Source organism: Triplophysa dalaica, chromosome 8 (genome assembly GCF_015846415.1).
Source record: "Triplophysa dalaica isolate WHDGS20190420 chromosome 8, ASM1584641v1, whole genome shotgun sequence".
Classification (NCBI taxonomy): domain Eukaryota; kingdom Metazoa; phylum Chordata; class Actinopteri; order Cypriniformes; family Nemacheilidae; genus Triplophysa; species Triplophysa dalaica.
The window spans coordinates 11,950,801-11,971,327 of NC_079549.1; the positions used below are offsets into that span (position 1 = coordinate 11,950,801).

General features: G+C 36.7%; 2 protein-coding genes across 3 annotated transcripts; one reads left to right on the top strand and one right to left on the bottom strand.

The window, feature by feature from the left end:
* Window positions 1–11,112: 11,112 nt before the first annotated feature.
* ndufa10 (NADH:ubiquinone oxidoreductase subunit A10) lies at window positions 11,113–15,771 on the bottom strand. The gene is made up of 10 exons (XM_056755135.1): window positions 15,622–15,771; window positions 15,050–15,218; window positions 14,622–14,837; window positions 14,130–14,216; window positions 13,874–13,995; window positions 12,732–12,811; window positions 12,379–12,433; window positions 12,184–12,269; window positions 11,887–11,995; window positions 11,113–11,333 (listed from the first exon to the last, which is right to left on the bottom strand). The coding sequence occupies exons 1-10, from the start codon at window positions 15,694–15,696 to the stop codon at window positions 11,265–11,267; spliced, it is 1,068 nt and encodes a 355-aa protein (XP_056611113.1). The 5' UTR covers window positions 15,697–15,771; the 3' UTR covers window positions 11,113–11,264.
* Window positions 15,772–16,784: 1,013 nt separating this feature from the next.
* Window positions 16,785–20,503, top strand: faima (Fas apoptotic inhibitory molecule a). Of its 2 annotated transcripts, XM_056754148.1 has the most exons (6): window positions 16,785–16,957; window positions 17,329–17,452; window positions 18,087–18,315; window positions 19,000–19,049; window positions 19,263–19,341; window positions 20,084–20,503. In XM_056754148.1, the coding sequence occupies exons 2-6, from the start codon at window positions 17,339–17,341 to the stop codon at window positions 20,125–20,127; spliced, it is 516 nt and encodes a 171-aa protein (XP_056610126.1). In that variant the 5' UTR covers window positions 16,785–16,957; window positions 17,329–17,338; the 3' UTR covers window positions 20,128–20,503. The 2 variants fall into 2 exon arrangements, with proteins under 2 accessions (XP_056610126.1, XP_056610125.1); XM_056754147.1 differs by having other exon boundaries at window positions 16,790–16,957; window positions 19,263–20,493.
* Window positions 20,504–20,527: the final 24 nt, after the last annotated feature.

Sequence of the window (20,527 nt, forward strand, 5' to 3'; positions counted from 1 at the left end):
CAACGGATGACACTTACCCATATCCAGAAAAATGAAAGAAATGGTCAGCAACGGTTAATACAGACCACGCATGCTTACACTCATATGCAGGTTTAAACAGATAAGGGACGAGTGAAATTAACCAATTCTCATGTCTCTACGATGTTCTGTTCCAGAGATATAGGTCTAGCTTAATGGTTGCTAAGTTAACCTGTTTAGTTGCTATGGATGTGGCATGGCACCTGCCATACATTATGATAGACGTGTATACATTTTTTTTAAGGCTTTAGGCCAGGAGCATCTTAAATAGATACATTGATTCACATTCATAATATTCTAGAATGCCATGGCATTTAAATTATGCTTAATTTTATACAAACACCTCACATAATACAATATACCCCATTTTGATGTTTGCTTTGAACTTCAGGAAGTCATGTTTACCATGTCTAAATGCCTAAATTTATTGAGCTGCTGCCATGTGACTGGCTGAGTAGCAATTTGGGTTTACATGCAATTAAACTGGTTTTATCTAATAAAGCTTTGTTATATATATATATATCAACACTCATCTTAAAAGCAAGCAGACATGTGCTATATTTATAGATGTGTAAATATGGAGCAACGTTTAATGTGTAATACATTATATTTCTAACACTGTCTTCCTGTGAGACACATTTCATTACACACACATGCACACTCTCGATCACACAAGACATACAGAACTATACAGTGCATTCAAACTCATATGATACAGAGGGAAATGATATCCATAAACACACACGCACACTACACACCTTTATCCTGCACATATTTATCGTTCCTTTAGCAAAGCTACATGCATTGTGATCTGGTGACTCTATAAGAAAGCCATCGAAATGAATGTCTCTTCCTATGAGCATCACATTTTGCATGCTTGTTAAGTGTCATAATATGTATAATAGTACTAAATGGCAAGTAAGTTGGATTATTTATTAAGGAGTATCGACATATAACATACTCGTTTCACGCTAATATAATAAAGGACCCTGTTATGGTCACAAAACAAAAAAAACTCAACATGATTTTGATGATTATTGACCTAGAGAGTCCAAAGAAATGAACTGAGGTGGAAATTTTGAAATTGCTTGAAAGTCCTTGAACAAGTTTGAAAAAGTAGTTTTTTAAATCATCACCAATATCTCACAAACCATTTGATAGACATCAATGGTTCAAGAGGCAAAGTTGTTATGAATAAGGAGATCTATCGTTTGATATCAATAGTTTGTGTATTACTCAAATGTCACGTGACGAACAGTTGTCTAGGCTACCAAAAGACATGTGCATTATGCCATTTTTATTATTATAGCGCCACCTAGTGTCCAAACGCCACGTTCTTTTTTATGTGAAATCCTAGTGATGGTCTCCAGATATTTCCTGAGCCCCTTGCTGTTATGTTAAACCGTTCTTGATTTGAGGCCATTTAAATGTGATAGGCTCCGCCCATTTTTTTATTTTGGGGCCCCTAAGCGACCGTGAAAGGAAATTTCAACTTTTTTTGATAATTATTTACCTTCACACTCAACACAAGTCATCTACATTGGTTTGGGTCTGATCGGTCAAAAACTCAGGGACAAGTTTGCGAAGAAAGGTTTCTATCAATATCTGCGATAACTCACAAACCATTTGATCGACAGAAGTTGTTCTAGAGGCAAAGTTGTTTAGAATAAGGAGATCTATCATATAATACAAATAGTTTGGTTATATGTCAAGTGTCACATGATACACAAATGTTTAAGCACTACTAAAGCGTTATTTCGCCCCCCGGTGGCCAAATGAGTTCACATTTCTTACAGACCTTAAGGACCTTGAGATGAATAAGCCCAGCGAGTGTCGTTTTGATCGGCCTCCGTTTACCCGGTGTAATGAGCGCTCAAAATTCATTGGCCAATGGCGGCCATGTTTTTTGACATACGTCAATGTCCTTTTAGATATTCATGAAGCATGAGACAAAGAGACACCATACCAATTATCAAGTCATTCGGGGAAAGGGTTGCGTAGTTATAGCCATTTTCTAGCTCATTCAAATTATAGCGCCACCTAGTGGCCAAAATGCCACATTTTTTTTATTGTGACTCCGGACTGAGGGTCTACACATATGTTCCAAGCCCCATGAAGATATCTCAAACAGTTCACGAGTTATGGCCATTTTAGCTAAATATGCCACTTCCGGTTTGGACGTTTTAGCGCCACCTAGCGGCCGTGAATGGAAAATTCAACTTTTTTTCGATAACTATTTACATTCACAGTCCACAGAATTCATCAACGTTGGTTTGGTTTCGATAGGGCAAAAATCCAGGGACTAGTTCATTTTTTTTTTTTTTCATAAAATGCAAATTAGCGAAAAAATTTGCATACCGGAAATGAAATCGGAGATATACGTTTTTTAAGTTTTGAGCCAGTGATTACACTGATATAAGACACTTGGGTGTGCGACCAATGGTTTAGGAGTATAAGGCGCAAACGCGCTTTTCATCGTTGTAGCGCCACCTATGGGCCGATTTGGCTGGCTCCGTGTATCTGAGTAGCGACAAGGACTACTACCATCTGACCAAGTCTCAGCTCTGTCGGTCTTACGGTTTGGGCTGCAGCATCAGTTTTAGGGCAGAATAATAATAAGAATTAAAGCTGCAAGCAGCCTTTAAGCGGGTTTCGAGTATTTATGCCAGTCAATGGAGCAGTGCATCCACGAACAGTGTAAGGGGTCAGACCCCAACGAACCCACGACGGATCAAACTCCCACCAACACAGAAAAATTATAGAAATTATCAGTATCAGCTCAAAGAAGCGTTGCATGCTTACACACTCATGACTAGCTGTTTTCTCTCAATAAAACAACAAAATAAACTAATTCAAAGTTGGTTGGTGTCAGGTAATGGTATCATAAAATACTGCCTGCAGGCATAGCCTTTATCCCCTAGCAGGATTCCATCATAGTCACCTATATAATAGAAAAATGCAGTTCTGTTAGGCCCAAAATTAGTAATCCAGTTAGTTTGTAAAGTCTATTTGACTTGCCACGTCCAAATAATGTGCATAACTCTCCGATACTTGAGTCGTGAACAGAGCCTGGCCATTTCGCCACCAGATTTATAATGTGGAACATAGTCACACACCATCTAAGAGATGTGTTGTATAATTGAATACATTCCCTTGAATAATTATCAAACTAAATGTTATGAATGTTTACTGGCATGGTCATTTCATAATCTTTATGATCAATTATAATGTACCTGCAATAGAGAATTTAGAAATTGCTTAAAAAAATCAAAGAACTAGTTAGCAAAAGTCAGTTTTAAACACCATCACCGATAACTCGTGAACTGTTTGTGTGACATCAATGGATCAAGAGGCAAAGTTGTTCAGAATGAAGAGGAGGACTATTAAATGATATCATTAGTTTGTGTAAGTGTCAAATGTCATGTGATACACAATTGTTTAAGATATGAGATACACGTCAATTTTGCCATTTCTACTGTTTTAGCGCCACCTAGTGTCCAAACGCTACCTCCTTTTTTTACGTGACCTCGGAGTGATGGTCTACACATATCAACTGAGCCCCATGATGATATGTTAAGCCCTTCTGGATTTATGGCCATTTTAATGTGATAGGATCTGCCCATTTTAAGTTTTGGCGTCCCTAAGCAACGGTGAAAAGAAATTTCAACTTTTTTTCAATGATTATTTACATTCACACTCCACAGAAGTCATCTGCATTGGTTTGGTTCCGATCGGTTGAAAAACCAGGAACTAGTTCGCGAAAGTAGGTTTTTGACATCATCAGCGATAACTCACGAACCGTTTGATCGACAGAAGCATGTCCAGAGGCAAAGTTGTTCAGAATGAGAAGAGCAATCTTATGATACCAATAGTTTCTGTATATGTCAAATGTCACGTGATACAGAATTGTTTATGCACTCCAAAAGCGCTATTTCGCCCCCCGGTGGCCAAATGAGTTCACATTTCTTACAGACCTTAAAGACCGTGAGACGAATAAGCCCAGCGAGTGTCGTTTTGATCGGTCTCCGTTTACCCGGTATAATGAGTGCTCACATTTAATTGACCGATGGCAGACTTGTTTTTTGAGATACGCCAAAGTCCTTTTATACAGTCAAGGTTCATGACACAAAGACACACCATACCAAATAATTAGTCGATCGGGCAAACGGTTGCTTAGTTATAGCCCTTTTCGAGTTCTTTGCTATTATAGCGCCACCTAGTGGCCAAACACCGAGTTTTTTTTATTGTGACCCCAGACTGAGGGTCTACACATATGGTCTAAGCCCCGTGAAGATATCTCAAACCGTTCTCTAGGTATAGCCATTTTAATGAAATAGGCTACTTCCGGGTTTGACGTTTTGATGCCCCCTAGCGACCCTGAATCGAAATTTCAACTTTTTTTCAATGAATATTTACATTCACACTCCACAGAATTTATCAGCGTTGGTTTGGTTCCGATCGGGCAAAAATCCAGGGACTAGTTCATTTTTTTTTTTTTCCCTAAAATGCAAATTAGCGGGAAAATTTCCATACCGGAAATGAAATCGGGGATATACGTTTTTTAGGTTTTGAGCCAATGATTACAATGATATAAAACACTTGGGTGTGCGACAAACGGTTTAGGAGTAACGAGCGTTAACGTGCGCAAACACGCTTTTCATCGCTGTAGCGCCACCTATGGGCCGATTTGGCTGGGTCACTGTATCTGAGTAGCCTGCACAGATACAACCAAATGACCAAGTGTCGAGTTTCTACGACTTACGGTTTGGGCTGGGCGACCGGTTTTATGGCGGAAAAATAATAATAATAATAAAAATCCTTACAAAAACAATAGGTTTTCAGCACTTCGTGCTCGAAACCCTAATAAAACTAACAAATACAATAGGTTTCTAGCCCTTCGGGCTCGAACCCTAAAAATATAACTGCAAGCAGTAATCATCGGGTTCGAGCAGTCTAAGGGGACTAAGGTCGACTGCCTTCGCTGACTACGGTCAGGAATCGCACCATAACACATCCGCAACGGATGACACTTACCCATATCCAGAAAAATGAAAGAAATGGTCAGCAACGGTTAATACAGACCACGCATGCTTACACTCATATGCAGGTTTAAACAGATAAGGGACGAGTGAAATTAACCAATTCTCATGTCTCTACGATGTTCTGTTCCAGAGATATAGGTCTAGCTTAATGGTTGCTAAGTTAACCTGTTTAGTTGCTATGGATGTGGCATGGCACCTGCCATACATTATGATAGACGTGTATACATTTTTTTTAAGGCTTAAGGCCAGGAGCATCTTAAATAGATACATTGATTCACATTCATAATATTCTAGAATGCCATGGCATTTAAATTATGCTTAATTTTATACAAACACCTCACATAATACAATATACCCCATTTTGATGTTTGCTTTGAACTTCAGGAAGTCATGTTTACCATGTCTAAATGCCTAAATTTATTGAGCTGCTGCCATGTGACTGGCTGAGTAGCAATTTGGGTTTACATGCAATTAAACTGGTTTTATCTAATAAAGCTGTGTTATATATATATATCAACACTCATCTTAAAAGCAAGCAGACATGTGCTATATTTATAGATGTGTAAATATGGAGCAACGTTTAATGTGTAATACATTATATTTCTAACACTGTCTTCCTGTGAGACACATTTCATTACACACACATGCACACTCTCGATCACACAAGACACACAGAACTATACAGTGCATTCAAACTCATATGATACAGAGGGAAATGATATCCATAAACACACACGCACACTACACACCTTTATCCTGCACATATTTATCGTTCCTTTAGCAAAGCTACATGCATTGTGATCTGGTGACTCTATAAGAAAGCCATCGAAATGAATGTCTCTTCCTATGAGCATCACATTTTGCATGCTTGTTAAGTGTTATAATATGTATAATAGTACTACATGGCAAGTCAGTTGGATTATTTATTAAGGAGTATCGACATATAACATACTCGTTTCACGCTAATATAATAAAGGACCCTGTTATGGTCACAAAACAAAAAAAAACTCAACATGATTTTGATGATTATTGACCTAGAGAGTCCAAAGAAATGAACTGAGGTGGAAATTTTGAAATTGCTTGAAAATCCTTGAACAAGTTTGAAAAAGTAGTTTTTTAAATCATCACCAATAACTCACAAACCATTTGATAGACATCAATGGTTCAAGAGGCAAAGTTGTTATGAATAAGGAGATCTATCGTTTGATATCAATAGTTTGTGTATTACTCAAATGTCACGTGACGAACAGTTGTCTAGGCCACCAAAAGACATGTGCATTTTGCCATTTTTATTATTATAGCGCCACCTAGTGTCCAAACGCCACGTTCTTTTTTATGTGACATCCTAGTGATGGTCTCCAGATATTTCCTGAGCCCCTTGCTGTTATGTTAAACCGTTCTTGATTTGAGGCCATTTAAATGTGATAGGCTCCGCCCATTTTTTTATTTTGGGGCCCCTAAGCGATCGTGAAAGGAAATTTCAACTTTTTTTGATAATTATTTACCTTCACACTCCACACAAGTCATCTACATTGGTTTGGGTCTGATCGGTCAAAAACTCAGGGACAAGTTTGCGAAGAAAGGTTTCTATCAATATCTGCGATAACTCACAAACCATTTGATCGACAGAAGTTGTTCTAGAGGCAAAGTTGTTTAGAATAAGGAGATCTATCATATAATACAAATAGTTTGGTTATATGTCAAGTGTCACATGATACACAAATGTTTAAGCACTACTAAAGCGTTACTTCGCCCCCCGGTGGCCAAATGAGTTCACATTTCTTACAGACCTTAAGGACCTTGAGATGAATAAGCCCAGCGAGTGTCGTTTTGATCGGCCTCCGTTTACCCGGTGTAATGAGTGCTCAAAATTCATTGGCCAATGGCGGCCATGTTTTTTGACATACGTCAATGTCCTTTTAGATATTCATGAAGCATGAGACAAAGACCCACCATACCAATTATCAAGTCATTCGGGCAAAGGGTTGCGTAGTTATAGCCATTTTCTAGCTCATTCAAATTATAGCGCCACCTAGTGGCCAAACGCCACATTTTTTTTATTATAACTCCGGACTGAGGGTCTACACATATGTTCCAAGCCCCATGAAGATATCTCAAACAGTTCACGAGTTATGGCCATTTTAGCTAAATATGCCACTTCCGGTTTGGACGTTTTAGCGCCACCTAGCGGCCGTGAGCAGAAAATTCAACTTTTTTTCGATAACTATTTACATTCACACTCCACAGAATTCATCAACGTTGGTTTGGTTTCGATAGGGCAAAAATCCAGGGACTAGTTCATTTTTTTTTTTTTTCATAAAATGCAAATTAGCGAAAAAATTTGCATACCGGAAATGAAATCGGAGATATACGTTTTTTAAGTTTTGAGCCAGTGATTACACTGATATAAGACACTTGGGTGTGCGACCAATGGTTTAGGAGTATAAGGCGCAAACGCGCTTTTCATCGTTGTAGCGCCACCTATGGGCCGATTTGGCTGGCTCCGTGTATCTGAGTAGCGACAAGGACTACTACCATCTGACCAAGTCTCAGCTCTGTCGGTCTTACGGTTTGGGCTGCAGCATCAGTTTTAGGGCAGAATAATAATAAGAATTAAAGCTGCAAGCAGCATTTAGCGGGTTCGAGCAGTCTAAGGCCTCTATTGGCCTTGCCATTGTCAACTAGGCTCAGGAATGGCACCGTAACAAATCCACAACGAATGACACTCTTCCACACCAAGAAATATGACAGAAACGGTCGGTAACTTTTAATACAGACCATGCATGCTTACACTCGTATGCAAAAACGGGCGTAAACCGAAAATACCTAAGGGACGAGTGCAATGAACCAATTCTCATGTCTCTACGATGATTTGTTGCAGAGATATAGATCTTGCTAAACGGTTGCTAAGCTAACCTGTTCGGTTGCCATGGGTGTGGAATAGCACCTGTCAATTAATAACACATCAAACCACAAGTCAAACGAACCAAGCCCCTTGTCTCTATAATATTCTACTGCAGAGATGTAGGTCTGGCTAGACGGTTGCAAAAAATAATCTGTTTGGTTGCTAAGGGTGTGGCTTGGCAGCTGTCAATTGATAAAGAACGAAGCCATAAGCAAAACAAAGCAACTCCTGTGTCTCTAAAACATTCCATGCACATATATAGGTCTTTTTTGTTAATACAATGCACATTCTTCAAAATAGCTCATTTTGTGTTCTGAAAAATTGATTAAAAAAAATAAGACCAATTTAAATAGATAATTGATTCACATTCATGGTCTGCAACAATATTCCAGAAGACCTTGCCATTTAACTGATGCTTATTTGGTTGAGTCTGGTGACTCTGAAGGCCATTGGAGTACAGTGAGCTCATTGTCATGTTCAAGAAACCAGTTTGAGATCATTTGAGCTTTCTGACATGGTCCATTTTTTACTGCTGGAAGTAGCCATCAAAACATGGACATGGTTGGCAACAATCCTCAGGTGGTATGTGTTATCTAATATATCCCATACCATATATCCAACTGTTTCTCCATTTTGATGCTCGGTTTGAACTTCAGCAAGTGTGTTTACCACGTCTAGAAGCCAAAATGGATTGAGTTTATGCTATGTGACTGGCTGATTAGCAATTTGATTAGCAAATGATGTATTTATTAAAGACAAGTTTAAAATAGTAATTTTAAATGTATGATATTTCACCTTTTTGACTGTTGTGAAGGCATGCCTCTTCCGATAAGAATCACATGTTGCATGCTTGTTTTTTGTCATAATATGTATAATAGTACTTAATGGCAAGTCAGTTGGATTAATTATTAAGGAGTAGCGACCTTCACCGTACTCGTTTCACGCTAATATAATAAAGGACCCTGTTATGGTCACAAAACAAAAAAAACTCAACATGATTTTGATGATTATTGACCTAGAGAGTCCAGAGAAATGTACTGTGGTGGAAATTTTGAAATTGCTTGAAAATCCTTGAACAAGTTTGCAAAAGTAGTTTTTTTACATCATCACCAATAACTCACAAACCATTTGATAGACATCAATGGTTCAAGAGGCAAAGTTGTTATGAATGAGGAGATCTATCGTTTGATATCAATAGTTTGTTTATTAGTCAAATGTCACGTGACACACCGTTGTCTAGGCCACCAAAAGACATGTACATTTAGCCATTTTTAATATTATAGCGCCACCTAGTGTCCAAACGCCACGTTATTTTGTATGTGACCTCGGAGTGATGGTCTACATATATTTCCCGAGGCATATGATGATATGTTTAGCTGTTCTGGATTTAAGGCCATTTAAATGTGATAGGCTCCACCCATTCTTTTATTTTGGCGCCCCTAAGCAACCGTGAAAGGAAATTTCTACTTTTTTTCAATAAGTATTTACAAACACTTCCCACAGAAGTCATCTGCATTGTTGTGGTTCCGATCGGTCGAAAATCCAACGACTAGTTTGCGAAGGTAGGTTTTTGACCTCATCAGCGATTATTCACAAACTGTTCGATTGACAGAAGTTGTTCCAGAGGCAAAGTTGCTCAGAATGAAGAGTACTATCATATGATACCAATAGTTTCTGTATATGTCAAATGTCACGTGATACACAATTGTTAAAGCACTCCTAAAGCGTTATTTCGCCCCCCGGTGGCCGAATGAGTTCACATTTCTTACAGACCTTAAAGACCATGAGACGAATAAGCCCAGCGAGCGTCGTTTTGTTCGGCCTCCGTTAACCCGGTCTAATAAGTGCTCAAACTTCATTGGCCAATGGCGGCCATGTTTTTTAGGATACGCCAATGTCCTTTTAGATATTCATGTAGAATGAGACAAAGACACACCATACCAAATAATAAGTCAATCGGGCAAACTGTTGCGTAGTTATAGCCATTTTCTAGCTCATTCAAATTATAGCGCCACCTAGTGGCCAAACGCCGCATTTTTTTTTATTGTGACCCCGGATTGAGGGTGTACACATATGTTAAAAGCCCCATGAAGATATCTCAAACAGTTAAGGAGTTATGGCCATTTTAGTTCAATATGTTACTTCCGTTTTGGACATTTTTGCGCCCTCTAGCGATGGGGGATGAAAATTTCAACTTTTTTTTAATAATTATTCATATTCACACTCCACAGAACTCATCAGCGTTGGTTTGGTTCCAATAGGGCAAAAATCCAGGGACTAGTTCATTTTTAATTTTTTTCATAAAATGCTAATTAGCGAAAAAATTTGCATACCGGAAATGAAATCAGAGATATACGTTTTTTAAGTTTTGAGCCAGTGATTACACTGATATAAGACACATGGGTGTGCGAAAAACGGTTTAGGAGTAACAAGCGTTAACGCGTTCGGAATCGCTGTAGCGCCACCTATGGGCCGATTTGGCTGGTTCCGTGTATCTGAGTAGCGACAAGGACTACAACCATCTGACCAAGTCTCAGTCCTGTCGGCCTTACGGTTTGGGCTGCAGTATCAGTTCTAGGGAAGAAGTATAATAATAATAATAAAACCAACAAATACAATAGGTTTCTAGCCCTTCGGGCTCGAACCCTAATAAAACTAACAAATACAATAGGTTTCTAGCCCTTCGGGCTCGAACCCTAACTAACAAATACAATAGGTTTCTAGCCCTTCGGGCTCGAACCCTAATAAAAATCCTTACAAAAACAATAGGTTTTCAGCACTTCGTGCTCGAAACCCTAATGAAGAAAACTGTAACGATAAGCTTCAACACCAACCCTTTAAATTATAATGGATCGCGATTGGCTCTCCAAAAGCGTAACGCTTATCATTAAAAAAAAACTTTTCCTCTTTATCATTATAGTTGTGTACACCCTTGTTGTAGGATTACAATATTACCTCAATTTTTTAAGGTCATATTTACATTTTTAACACCCTTAGTGTTAACAAGTTTAAGTCTCTACTTATTTCCTAATTTCGCTCTAATTTAACAGGATTATGGTGTCTTTTTCCCTCCATTCTATTATTCTGTCTACTTTAAATATCCATTTTTTCAGTTTCAAATTTGACACAAAAATAAAACGAACAGGATGAGTTACATATACAATTAATTATTTATTAACAATATACAACGACATCTTCAGCTGCAACACAGCAGGATATTTATCTTCCACACAGGACGCGGACTAACTTGAATCCATCTCTCATTCAGATGTCCTTCCCTTCAGCGAAGCTAGTATTTCTCACTTGAGCCAGATGCTTTTGTCCCCGACGTCTTCATTATAACCTTCGGCGTATTTCTTTCCAGGGAGCTGGAGACAGATTTCCATATCACATGTTAGAATTTGTGAAGCCCTGGTGTGTCGTGCCCATGTTTTACAGTGACCTTATTTTGAAATAACTTTAAAATAAAACACTCAGTAAGAGCAGCCAAATAATTTATATTTGTAACATTCACTGGGTTGAGGTAAAGCTTCATGTTTTTTAGTGTTGAGGCTCAAATAGCAGTGATCAGCATTTAAAAATCTGAAGTTTGATGAAAGACAGCAGATTAATCTTTTCTCATGAGCTCACGGGTGCTGCTGCCATGCATTTCATAAATCCATTTGTCTACTGATTTTGTAATGCCACAGACATTACTCAAAAATCTCAGGTGACAAGAAGTGAATAACCTGTGAAAACACCGCTCTGTAGAACTTGAACCCAAAAGTTGGGGTGTTGTTCTTTTTTAAACATCAATTCTGAGCCAACACTTGGCTTCTGCATATAAACTAACATTTAATTGTAGATGAAAATTTGGTCTATAATAAACCATTTACAGTAACGTGACTATCTGTAAAATGGAAGTAAAAGAAATACACATACCGATTTGTAAGCAAAGTAGGTTGCATCAAACTCATGAGCACCGATCGTGATTTCTGGGAGATATCTAAGGACACAGGTCATGTTGGCCACCCTTTGCTTGTCTTCCACCCTAGCAAGGTAAGAAAACCAAAACATGATTAAATTACAATCTCAGTTGAGAACAAAAAGTGATAACATAGGAAGGAAGCTGAAAGTTGTTTTGAATGTTTCAAGCATAAACGTATTGAAATAGCTGAAAAAAAACGACCATCTATGACTAAATCAGAAATAAGTATAGCCAGCATAACAAGCACTCACAGCATTCGCATATAGTGCAATGTGACATCATCCTGCTCCAGCCACGGGCCCTTCTCAAACTTGAGATAGTCAATATCCTCTGCAATCTGTGTGGTCATATAAATATGTATAAGAGAGAGAGAGAGAGAGAGAGTCAGAGTTATGACATTTGTCCGTACATGCTCCATAGACCCGTTTTATTCTCATGAATCTCACCCTTTCAATATCCTGGACTTGAGTTGTGTCATAAGCAAGAACCTCTGCCTCTTCCCTGAAAATCAAAATAGCTTTTCAACAACAACATTCTTTAAAAAGTACAACAGAAAACAACAAAAGAAAAATATGTAGCTACAAATATTAATGTTACTGTAAAAATTAATAACGCACTTAAATAATAGAATGTTACCATTTATTCATTTTACATTTACATTCCTAAAAACACTATTTACTAACACGGTTGTGTGTACTTGGGTAATTTGACATAAATACAATTATATATCTGTTACAATACATCATCAGTTACTTAAAACATTTTTTTATTGTATTTTCAAGGGCGGTTAAGTAAATACCTGATTTTTGGAAGAAAGGTCTTTTTGTATGCCGTCTCAATGCTCTTCAGGTAGCTTAAAGGAACATTCTGGAGGTATGACTGCATAAGCAAGAAAACAGAAAATCTGATTTATCATCACGTGTTAAATGACTCAAAATATCCCACATCATTACATTTATTACTTAGAATAGTGTGTTGTCAGCTCTCCAGTATTATTTTTAGCATAAAAGATGGTGTAGAATTCAATCGCACAAACATTCTTGAGTTTATGCAATAATTATGATGACCTCGATTACTGAAAATTGAAGAGTGATAGTGATGTGAAATAAAATCTGATAAAGTTCACATATTATTATATTTTTGGAAGTAACCAAACAGATCCCGTCCTCATTAACTGCTATAGTAGGAAAAATAAATACAATGGGAGTAAATGGGGGATGAGATCTGTTTGGTAACTGACATTCTAACAAATGTCTTCCTCTTTGTTTAGCAGAACAAAGCAATGTATAGACCGTTCCATCAGTCATCCGTGCACCGGACACCAAGTTTTCTTCCGCTTTGTGTTTGGCTAGTATCTAATAATATAACTATTTATATTATATATGTTAATATTAATTTATATTATTTGTGTGTGACAATTGTATTAAATAAACGATTTGTTGAATTGTAATGCATGTTAATTTTATTAAATAAACAATCTATTGCAGAGTGGGCCTGTAGTTTTGACGCATTTAAACAAACCGTATGGTACATTGACATCTAGGGGTTGAGCTTGGTTTTGCAGTCTAAATTCAAAATATCAGAGAGACAAGTTTAGCAAAGTAACGGTTCTTGGTTACTTTTGATAATAAACTACAGGCACTCTATTGTTTGAGAATGTGTACCGGAAGTTCAGTTGGGGTCACAAAAGTGAGCATGCTCTGTAACTTTGTTTATGTTGCTAAGATGAAACCATCTATACTTTGAACAATCTGAGGGTGAGTAGTGATGAAAGGATTTTCAGTTTTGGGTGAACTGTCCCTTTAAAGCTTTTAAAATAATGCCAAAAAATAACATATAAGCATACTTTGTTTGTGCTTTGACAATGTCTTTAAGTGTTATTTCACTTAATCAAAGGCTTTATTTATTTTAATCAAAATACAGGTTTCTCTCCACACATACCTTTCCTGTTGCCTTGAGATTCTTCTGAACTTCTTCAGCAGGGGAGTCCACATAGATGACCAGATGAGGGGGCAGAAACTCACAGAGACTGACACTTTTAACCTCATTATAGTGTTCTACACCTGCAGGAGAACAACAAATATATTTCAGATTTCTAGGTGTTCGTCTCAAATCAACAAAAAGGAGGCTAAGAAGAAGTTTGCTGAATTTACTCATCTTTAATTTCCCAATTAAACTTTAAGCATAATCAACTCACACTGCTTGCGAATGAAGCCCTCTTTGAACATGGCCTCCATAAATACCATATCACTAAATGGAGATCGTTCCAGGACAACACCCTGTCCTGAGAGAGAGAGAGAGAGAGAGAGAGAGAGAGAGAGAGAGAGAGAGGGGTACGATCACAGATAATAGGGAAAAAAAATCATCAACAAATTTGATTCAAACAATTTTTCATATTTTTTCCAAGGTGTGATACAAGATATTAAGTTTGTTTTCGGCCAGCAATGCTCATTACATACTCGTTTTCCTCTTGTACAAATCTTGTATTTTGATACATAATCTCACTTCAAAGTGTAATTTATCAGATACATTTAATCAAAACTCCAAATGGACGGATGAATAAACATTTTAAAGGTCACTTAAAAATCATATACTTTCATGTTTGAACATGAAACATTAATTGTAACATTAAGCTACACATGTAATAAACAGCCTGCGACTGCCAATCATGTTTGAGATGTTTGATTACCTGTGGACAGCAGGTGTTCAATAGCATCAGAGTACTGCAGAAGTCTCATAAGGTACATCCAACACTGTAGACGATAAGAGTTTCCATCACTAGCTTTGGGCTCCAAGTAGAACTTCTCCAGAGTGCAATTTCCATTAAAGGCTTTATCCAGAGGAACTTTCTCCTTTGTCATTTTGTCCACATAGTGTGTGTCTGGCTCTGGCATGTACAGCATCCCTGATGATGAAACACAAGATGCTTTTTAAACCATAAACACAAATAATAAGAATAGACTTTATTATAATTTTAACATTCTGCCAGTTTTTAAACTCAGCTATGACAAAAGAACATACAGATTTTCAGAAAGCATGGGTTTGTGTTCCCATGGCCATGTTGTTTACTGTTTTGATAAATTGGGGTAAATCAACCTGAAATTATAATTTTCTTACCTAGTTTATCAGCCAACTTTTGTGCAAGTGCTCCTTTGCCTGATGCCAAGTTGCCATCAACAGAAATGATCTTGCTGTTTTCTTTGAAGCGGGATGTTGACCTCTCACCCAAAGCATAGGCCCACCATCCATATTGCAGATTATTTACAGCAGATGAGTGAATTTGAGCCTTAAGACGATATAGATTCCGTCACTTTTCTTACGTTAACAAAATCCTTATAGTGATTCGGACTGCAACATTGTTTTCATCATAATCAGCTGTAATATCTGTTCGTTAGTCAAGCTGTTAATGACTGCTGTTATAAAGCTTGCTTTAATGTGGTTCAGATTCATAAACAGCTCGTTCAGAAACTAGATTCGGTAAACTCTAACTTTGTCTAAAAAAATGTGAATGCATGTTTAAGTAAAGTTAACGGTTCTGTAAACAAACGAATAAGTCTGTAAATATTACAGTAAAAAGGATGCTGTTTTCACAGCTGTAGTTCTGCTGCTGTCCTTCAGTTTGACTACATTAGGCCCTGACAGCAGATGGATCTTTCGTCTTGTCTGCAGGAAATGTTTGTCAATCTTACCGTCGGCACAGGAGATCCTGCTTTCAAAGCTGCTGCACCACTGGGCACAACCAGCCGAAATAATCGCAACGCCATCGCAAACTATAGAAACTCCTGCCCGTCTGATATTCCTCAATGTCGCTGAAGGAGCTCTGCGCCGCGTCGCGGAAGTTTTGCGTCACGAGCACGTCATTTTCTTTAAAGCGGTACAGGGTTCTTTGCTGCTTTCCTTCCAAACACTTCGAATTTGGAATGTTTACCATCTCAACCCGGACATTTTTTTATTATTTTATTTTAGTGTTAATAAATCACTTATAACATCAATGTTTTAATGTTACAATATACTTTTAATAATAAAATTCAAACGTTACTTCCGGGTCTGGATCGCAGCATCTGTTCTCTGGTTCTTTTGTAAATTAACTCTAAATGAATTTGAACAACAGCATAGATAAAAACAAACGAGACTTTTTAAATCACATAAAGTGACAATCGTTCACCTTGTTCAATAATACGAAGATAAATAAATAACGAAATAAGCCGCCAAATTGAGTCAATAAAGTAAATACTGTATTCATAATTCAGCAAAAGAAATCGAAAAACAATCATGAAAAGGAGTGTAAAATTGCTTATAAACACCAGATGGCGCTATTAGTTTCATTGAAGGTTACAATGGTACAAAGTGATGCGGTCTTTAAAAGCTCAAACAGACTATATTGCATTTGTTCGACTACTGTGCCTGTATACACCCTTTGCTTTATTGCTTGTACTCTTTATTATTTTGACATGGGAATTTCCCGTGAATTAGTCCAGACAAACATGCATAAACTCACGAGATAAAACTGTATAAAATCCTTTAACAATACATTAAAATCAATCCATATATTAAAGTAAATTGTTTTCAACTTTAACAACAACTATCTGGTAGATCAAAATTAATAATACACATAATCCAAATATGGAAATAAGAATGTATAGTTTATGCATAAACATAAAAAATCAAGTATAATAATTTCAATCATTATAAATAATAATGAAAATATAACATCCAAGAGTAGTTTATTAATGATTTAATTAATGTATTTATTCATTCACGAGTCACTATAAATTATATAAAATATAAAATAATAAGTAATCACCAGTTATAGCAAGTAACCAGCAGAGATCAGTAGTGGTCATTGTGGCTTTCAACCTCTTACACAAACGAGAAGAATGAGACGCTGTTGTCATAGTAACTGTTGTTAGCACGTACAGCTATATTTGGAGCTAGCTGTATCGAAGCTGTTGTGAACAGCTTTTTAATATTTTGTGTCTTGGGAACAGCCGATCCCGAATTTCATTCCTGCTCCGATTTGGGTCGGTAGGTAATTTCAGTCTTTACTGCTCTGATCCTGTTTTGTTTTGAGCGATCGACAGCTTGTTATTTTTACAGGTCTAACGCTAATGCTGATGCCACTAACAGATTCTTATTTTCAAGACTTTAAATAATCAAACTAAAGAACGTCAAATAATGCACCTAAGCCATTTTAATACCATAAAATAATTGTGACCTTTTTTGAATGTCGAACAATACAGTTTATCGGTATCTGACAGTGTTGTATTATTACTAATTTGTAATGTTTGATTTTGAGTTTAGAAAAACAACATTTATAGTGACTCAAACTTATTTATTTTACTTCAAACATGTGCTTTTGTTTTTCATCTATGTCATTTCTGTGCTGTAACTGTTAGGTACTGGAAGATGTCAGGAGATCTTGTTGCTGTGTGGGAAGTGGCTTTGAGTGATGGTGTGCACAGGATTGAATTTGAACATGGCACAACAACAGGAAAAAGAGTTATTAACATCGATGGAAAGGTCGAATGTTTTAGAATTTTCCTTATTAATTATACATCTTGTGATAACAGCATACTTGTAGTCTCCACTGACAAATATAAGTCAAGCAAACGCAGTCAGTTTGTTGTAATTTTAGACCGCCACAGTTTACTCAGAACCCTGAAGTTAGTACATCATCTTTACAAACTACTGATTGTTACTGATCAAAAGAATAAATTAATAAAATCTTGATTTGAAAATAAAACTAGCACAGCTATGTATAAAACTGTCGGGGACAACGGTAATAATATAATTTAGTAATCATTATAAACACATATTTAAGATGTAACAAAAAGGATTCTATTAAAATGCACTTTATTTAACACATCATGGCCTGGTTTCTTAGTTGTCTTAGTTGAATTAAGATATGTATGGTGCTTTTATAAAAATAAAAAAGACAAAACAATGCACTGATATATTTTAAAATATTTCTGGGAACGATATATTCATTTAAGTTATTTTAGTCTGGGTCTACCCTTAAGCCTTGTCTGTGAAACCTGGCCGAAGTGAATTGATTGTAACAGAAGGCTTATTGCCTCAGTGGCATGTATGTGACAGAGAAATCTTCATAAAACTAAGTGCATGTGTCTCAAGAGTTTGTTCATGACCTTCACAGGAAGCTATAAGAAGAGATTGGATGTTCAAACTGGTTGGAAAGGAGACGTTTTACGTGGGTGGAACCAACACAAAAGCCACTATTAACATTGAAGCAGTGAGTGGATTTGCATACGAGTACACTCTTGAGATTAATGGAAAGAGCCTGAAGAAATATATGGAAAATCGCTCCAAGGTCACCAGCACATGGCTTCTCAACCTGGATGGCATCGACTGCAGAGTTGTTCTGGGTAAGAAATACCTGATTACAGGATCCTTAACTTAAGTAAAGGTAACTCAGATCCTTGAAGCTAGTTGTTTTGTTTTATGAACGCGGTCAACATTCATCGACTTATGTCTACATGGCTAAATGTTTTTTCACTCCGAGGGACCTGCAGTGCAGTGGCAGCAATTTACCTGCAGTTAAATGAAGTTTTAAATCCTGTTAACTAATTAGCACATTACAAGAGAAGGTCCATCTCATGTGATGTAAAATACTGCATTTTATACAAATAATACTTTCATATTCAGTGTATGCAGCTCCAGGGTTATGGTTGTCAAGAACACTTTTAAAGTAATATGGGAAAATCTAGTTTTGCTCATGTGCCTACTGAAGTAACACAATGAAGAGGAAGGGAAATTTCCATATCTTTGACTTAGATTTGAATTTATGGCTTGTGCTTTTAAACTGTGATTTTTTTTCTGCATTCTTCTGCACCAGATTCAGCTTCAGTATATGGCATTTAGATAAAAGTGTTTGCTAAATCACTAAATGTTTGTGAATTGTGTATTTGAATCACCAGAATACATAATTGAAGTGTTAGGAAAGGCACAAGAATATTGACATTGAAGTGGATTTTATTACTGGTCTTATCTTTATCACTCATTCAACAGCCATTTAATCACTCACTTATAAACGCTTCCATCCTCAACAGAGAAGGACACCATGGATATATGGTGCAATGGACAGAAAATGGAAACAGCTGTAAGTGTCTGCTTATTTTACTCATTTTCTAATCTGATCAACTGGGTGTGGAAAACTGATGTTTTTTTATTTAACATTGATGTTATTCATTTACACTTAAATCCAATTTTGAGTTTTTAGTTGAACTCTGAGAAAATATAGAATGACCCTTGATCATTCACCATGATAACCACACCAGATAGACATTACTGTCTCTTTCTTTAACCCTTTCAGGGAGAGTTTGTTGAAGATGGCACGGAGACACACTTCACCGTGGGCGACCATGACTGCTGCATTAAAGCCGTGAGCAGCGGTAAGAGACGAGACGGCATTATTCACATGATGCTGGTGGATGGCATGGAGGTTTCAGAGTCTGCCGAATAATCTGTGTTACATCTCCATGTAAAGAGTGTGTTTATGTGTTTGGTTGAAGCATGTCTATAATCTGTGCTGATTTGTGAACACAGATCAGCATATCCTAGTTCAGTATTGGACTGTTTTTAAGCAGTGACAAATGTGTCTTACAAACACACAGCTTAGGTATTTGCTATATACCTTACATAGAAACAATATTTCAACGTTTTTTAAAACTCTGAAGAATCATTGTAATTTAAACAAGGAACAAACATATTTATTTTAATGTGGTTGTTGTTAATTTTCAAAATGCAATAAACATTGCGAAAGGGAAACAAAGAGATGTGATGATGTCAGAACCTTTAGTAAACAGTTTGGTATGTTGATCATGTGATATACTGAGGTACTAAGATTGTGAAATAGTTTATTCTTTTTGCAGTAGCACAATCATGTTCACAGAAGCATTTAATGAATAATAATAATACGAAGATAAATACATAACGAAATAAGCCGCCAAATTGAGTCAATAAAGTAATAATTTAAATAATAATTAAAAAAATAAATTAGAGGTTAATGTGAAGATGTTAAGGTATACTTTCTGGTAGATATTTATCTTACCAGTCTTTTAAAGCAATAACTTTCCTTAGAAAATATACTTTAATGTGACTACTGTGTGTGCTCTGAAACACTTTGGTGTCTAGGTCTTGTGACACAGGATTGCTCGTCGTCCCATCAAGTTTCATGAGTCTGGTAAATTCAAGATGTGGTAGTCTGTTAAACCAGAGTCCAAAAAGTCCAGAGATGATAAGTCTTTTTTCGTGATGTGCAGTGTAGCGCTATGTTCAGGATATTACAAAAGAACATAGTCTAAATATGAATTAAACTTTATATTCTCAAGCACCGTGAGTGCATAATGAAAGTGTAATATTCATTTAAAAGTTGTAATTCTTAGAATTAAATTTAGATTTGTATTTACATTTAAAGTGTGTTAAGTTGATTTCCTAAGAAAGGTGGCAACAGTATTTGTACATAGGTATATTTGCTGTTTGCAATTTTATTGTACCCTTATGCTTTTTATATGTAAATACAAACTGTTACAAATATGTGCTGTTGTTGTTATGAACCAATAAACATTTCACCTGCAT

Bases quoted from the DNA above. Each gene is read 5' to 3' on its own strand.
- ndufa10 (XM_056755135.1), bottom strand. From the start codon at position 15,696: ATGGCGTTGCGATTATTTCGGCTGGTTGTGCCCAGTGGTGCAGCAGCT. The intron at 14,217-14,621 runs GTAATCAAACAT...TCTCTCTCTCAG, and splicing joins TGAACACCTGCTGTCCACAG to GACAGGGTGTTGTCCTGGAA. The intron at 12,270-12,378 runs GTGAGATTCATG...ATGACCACACAG, and splicing joins AAGTCCAGGATATTGAAAGG to ATTGCAGAGGATATTGACTA.
- faima (XM_056754147.1), top strand. From the start codon at position 17,339: ATGTCAGGAGATCTTGTTGCTGTGTGGGAAGTGGCTTTGAGTGATGGT. The intron at 17,453-18,086 runs GTCGAATGTTTT...TGACCTTCACAG, and splicing joins TTATTAACATCGATGGAAAG to GAAGCTATAAGAAGAGATTG. The intron at 18,316-18,999 runs GTAAGAAATACC...CATCCTCAACAG, and splicing joins CGACTGCAGAGTTGTTCTGG to AGAAGGACACCATGGATATA.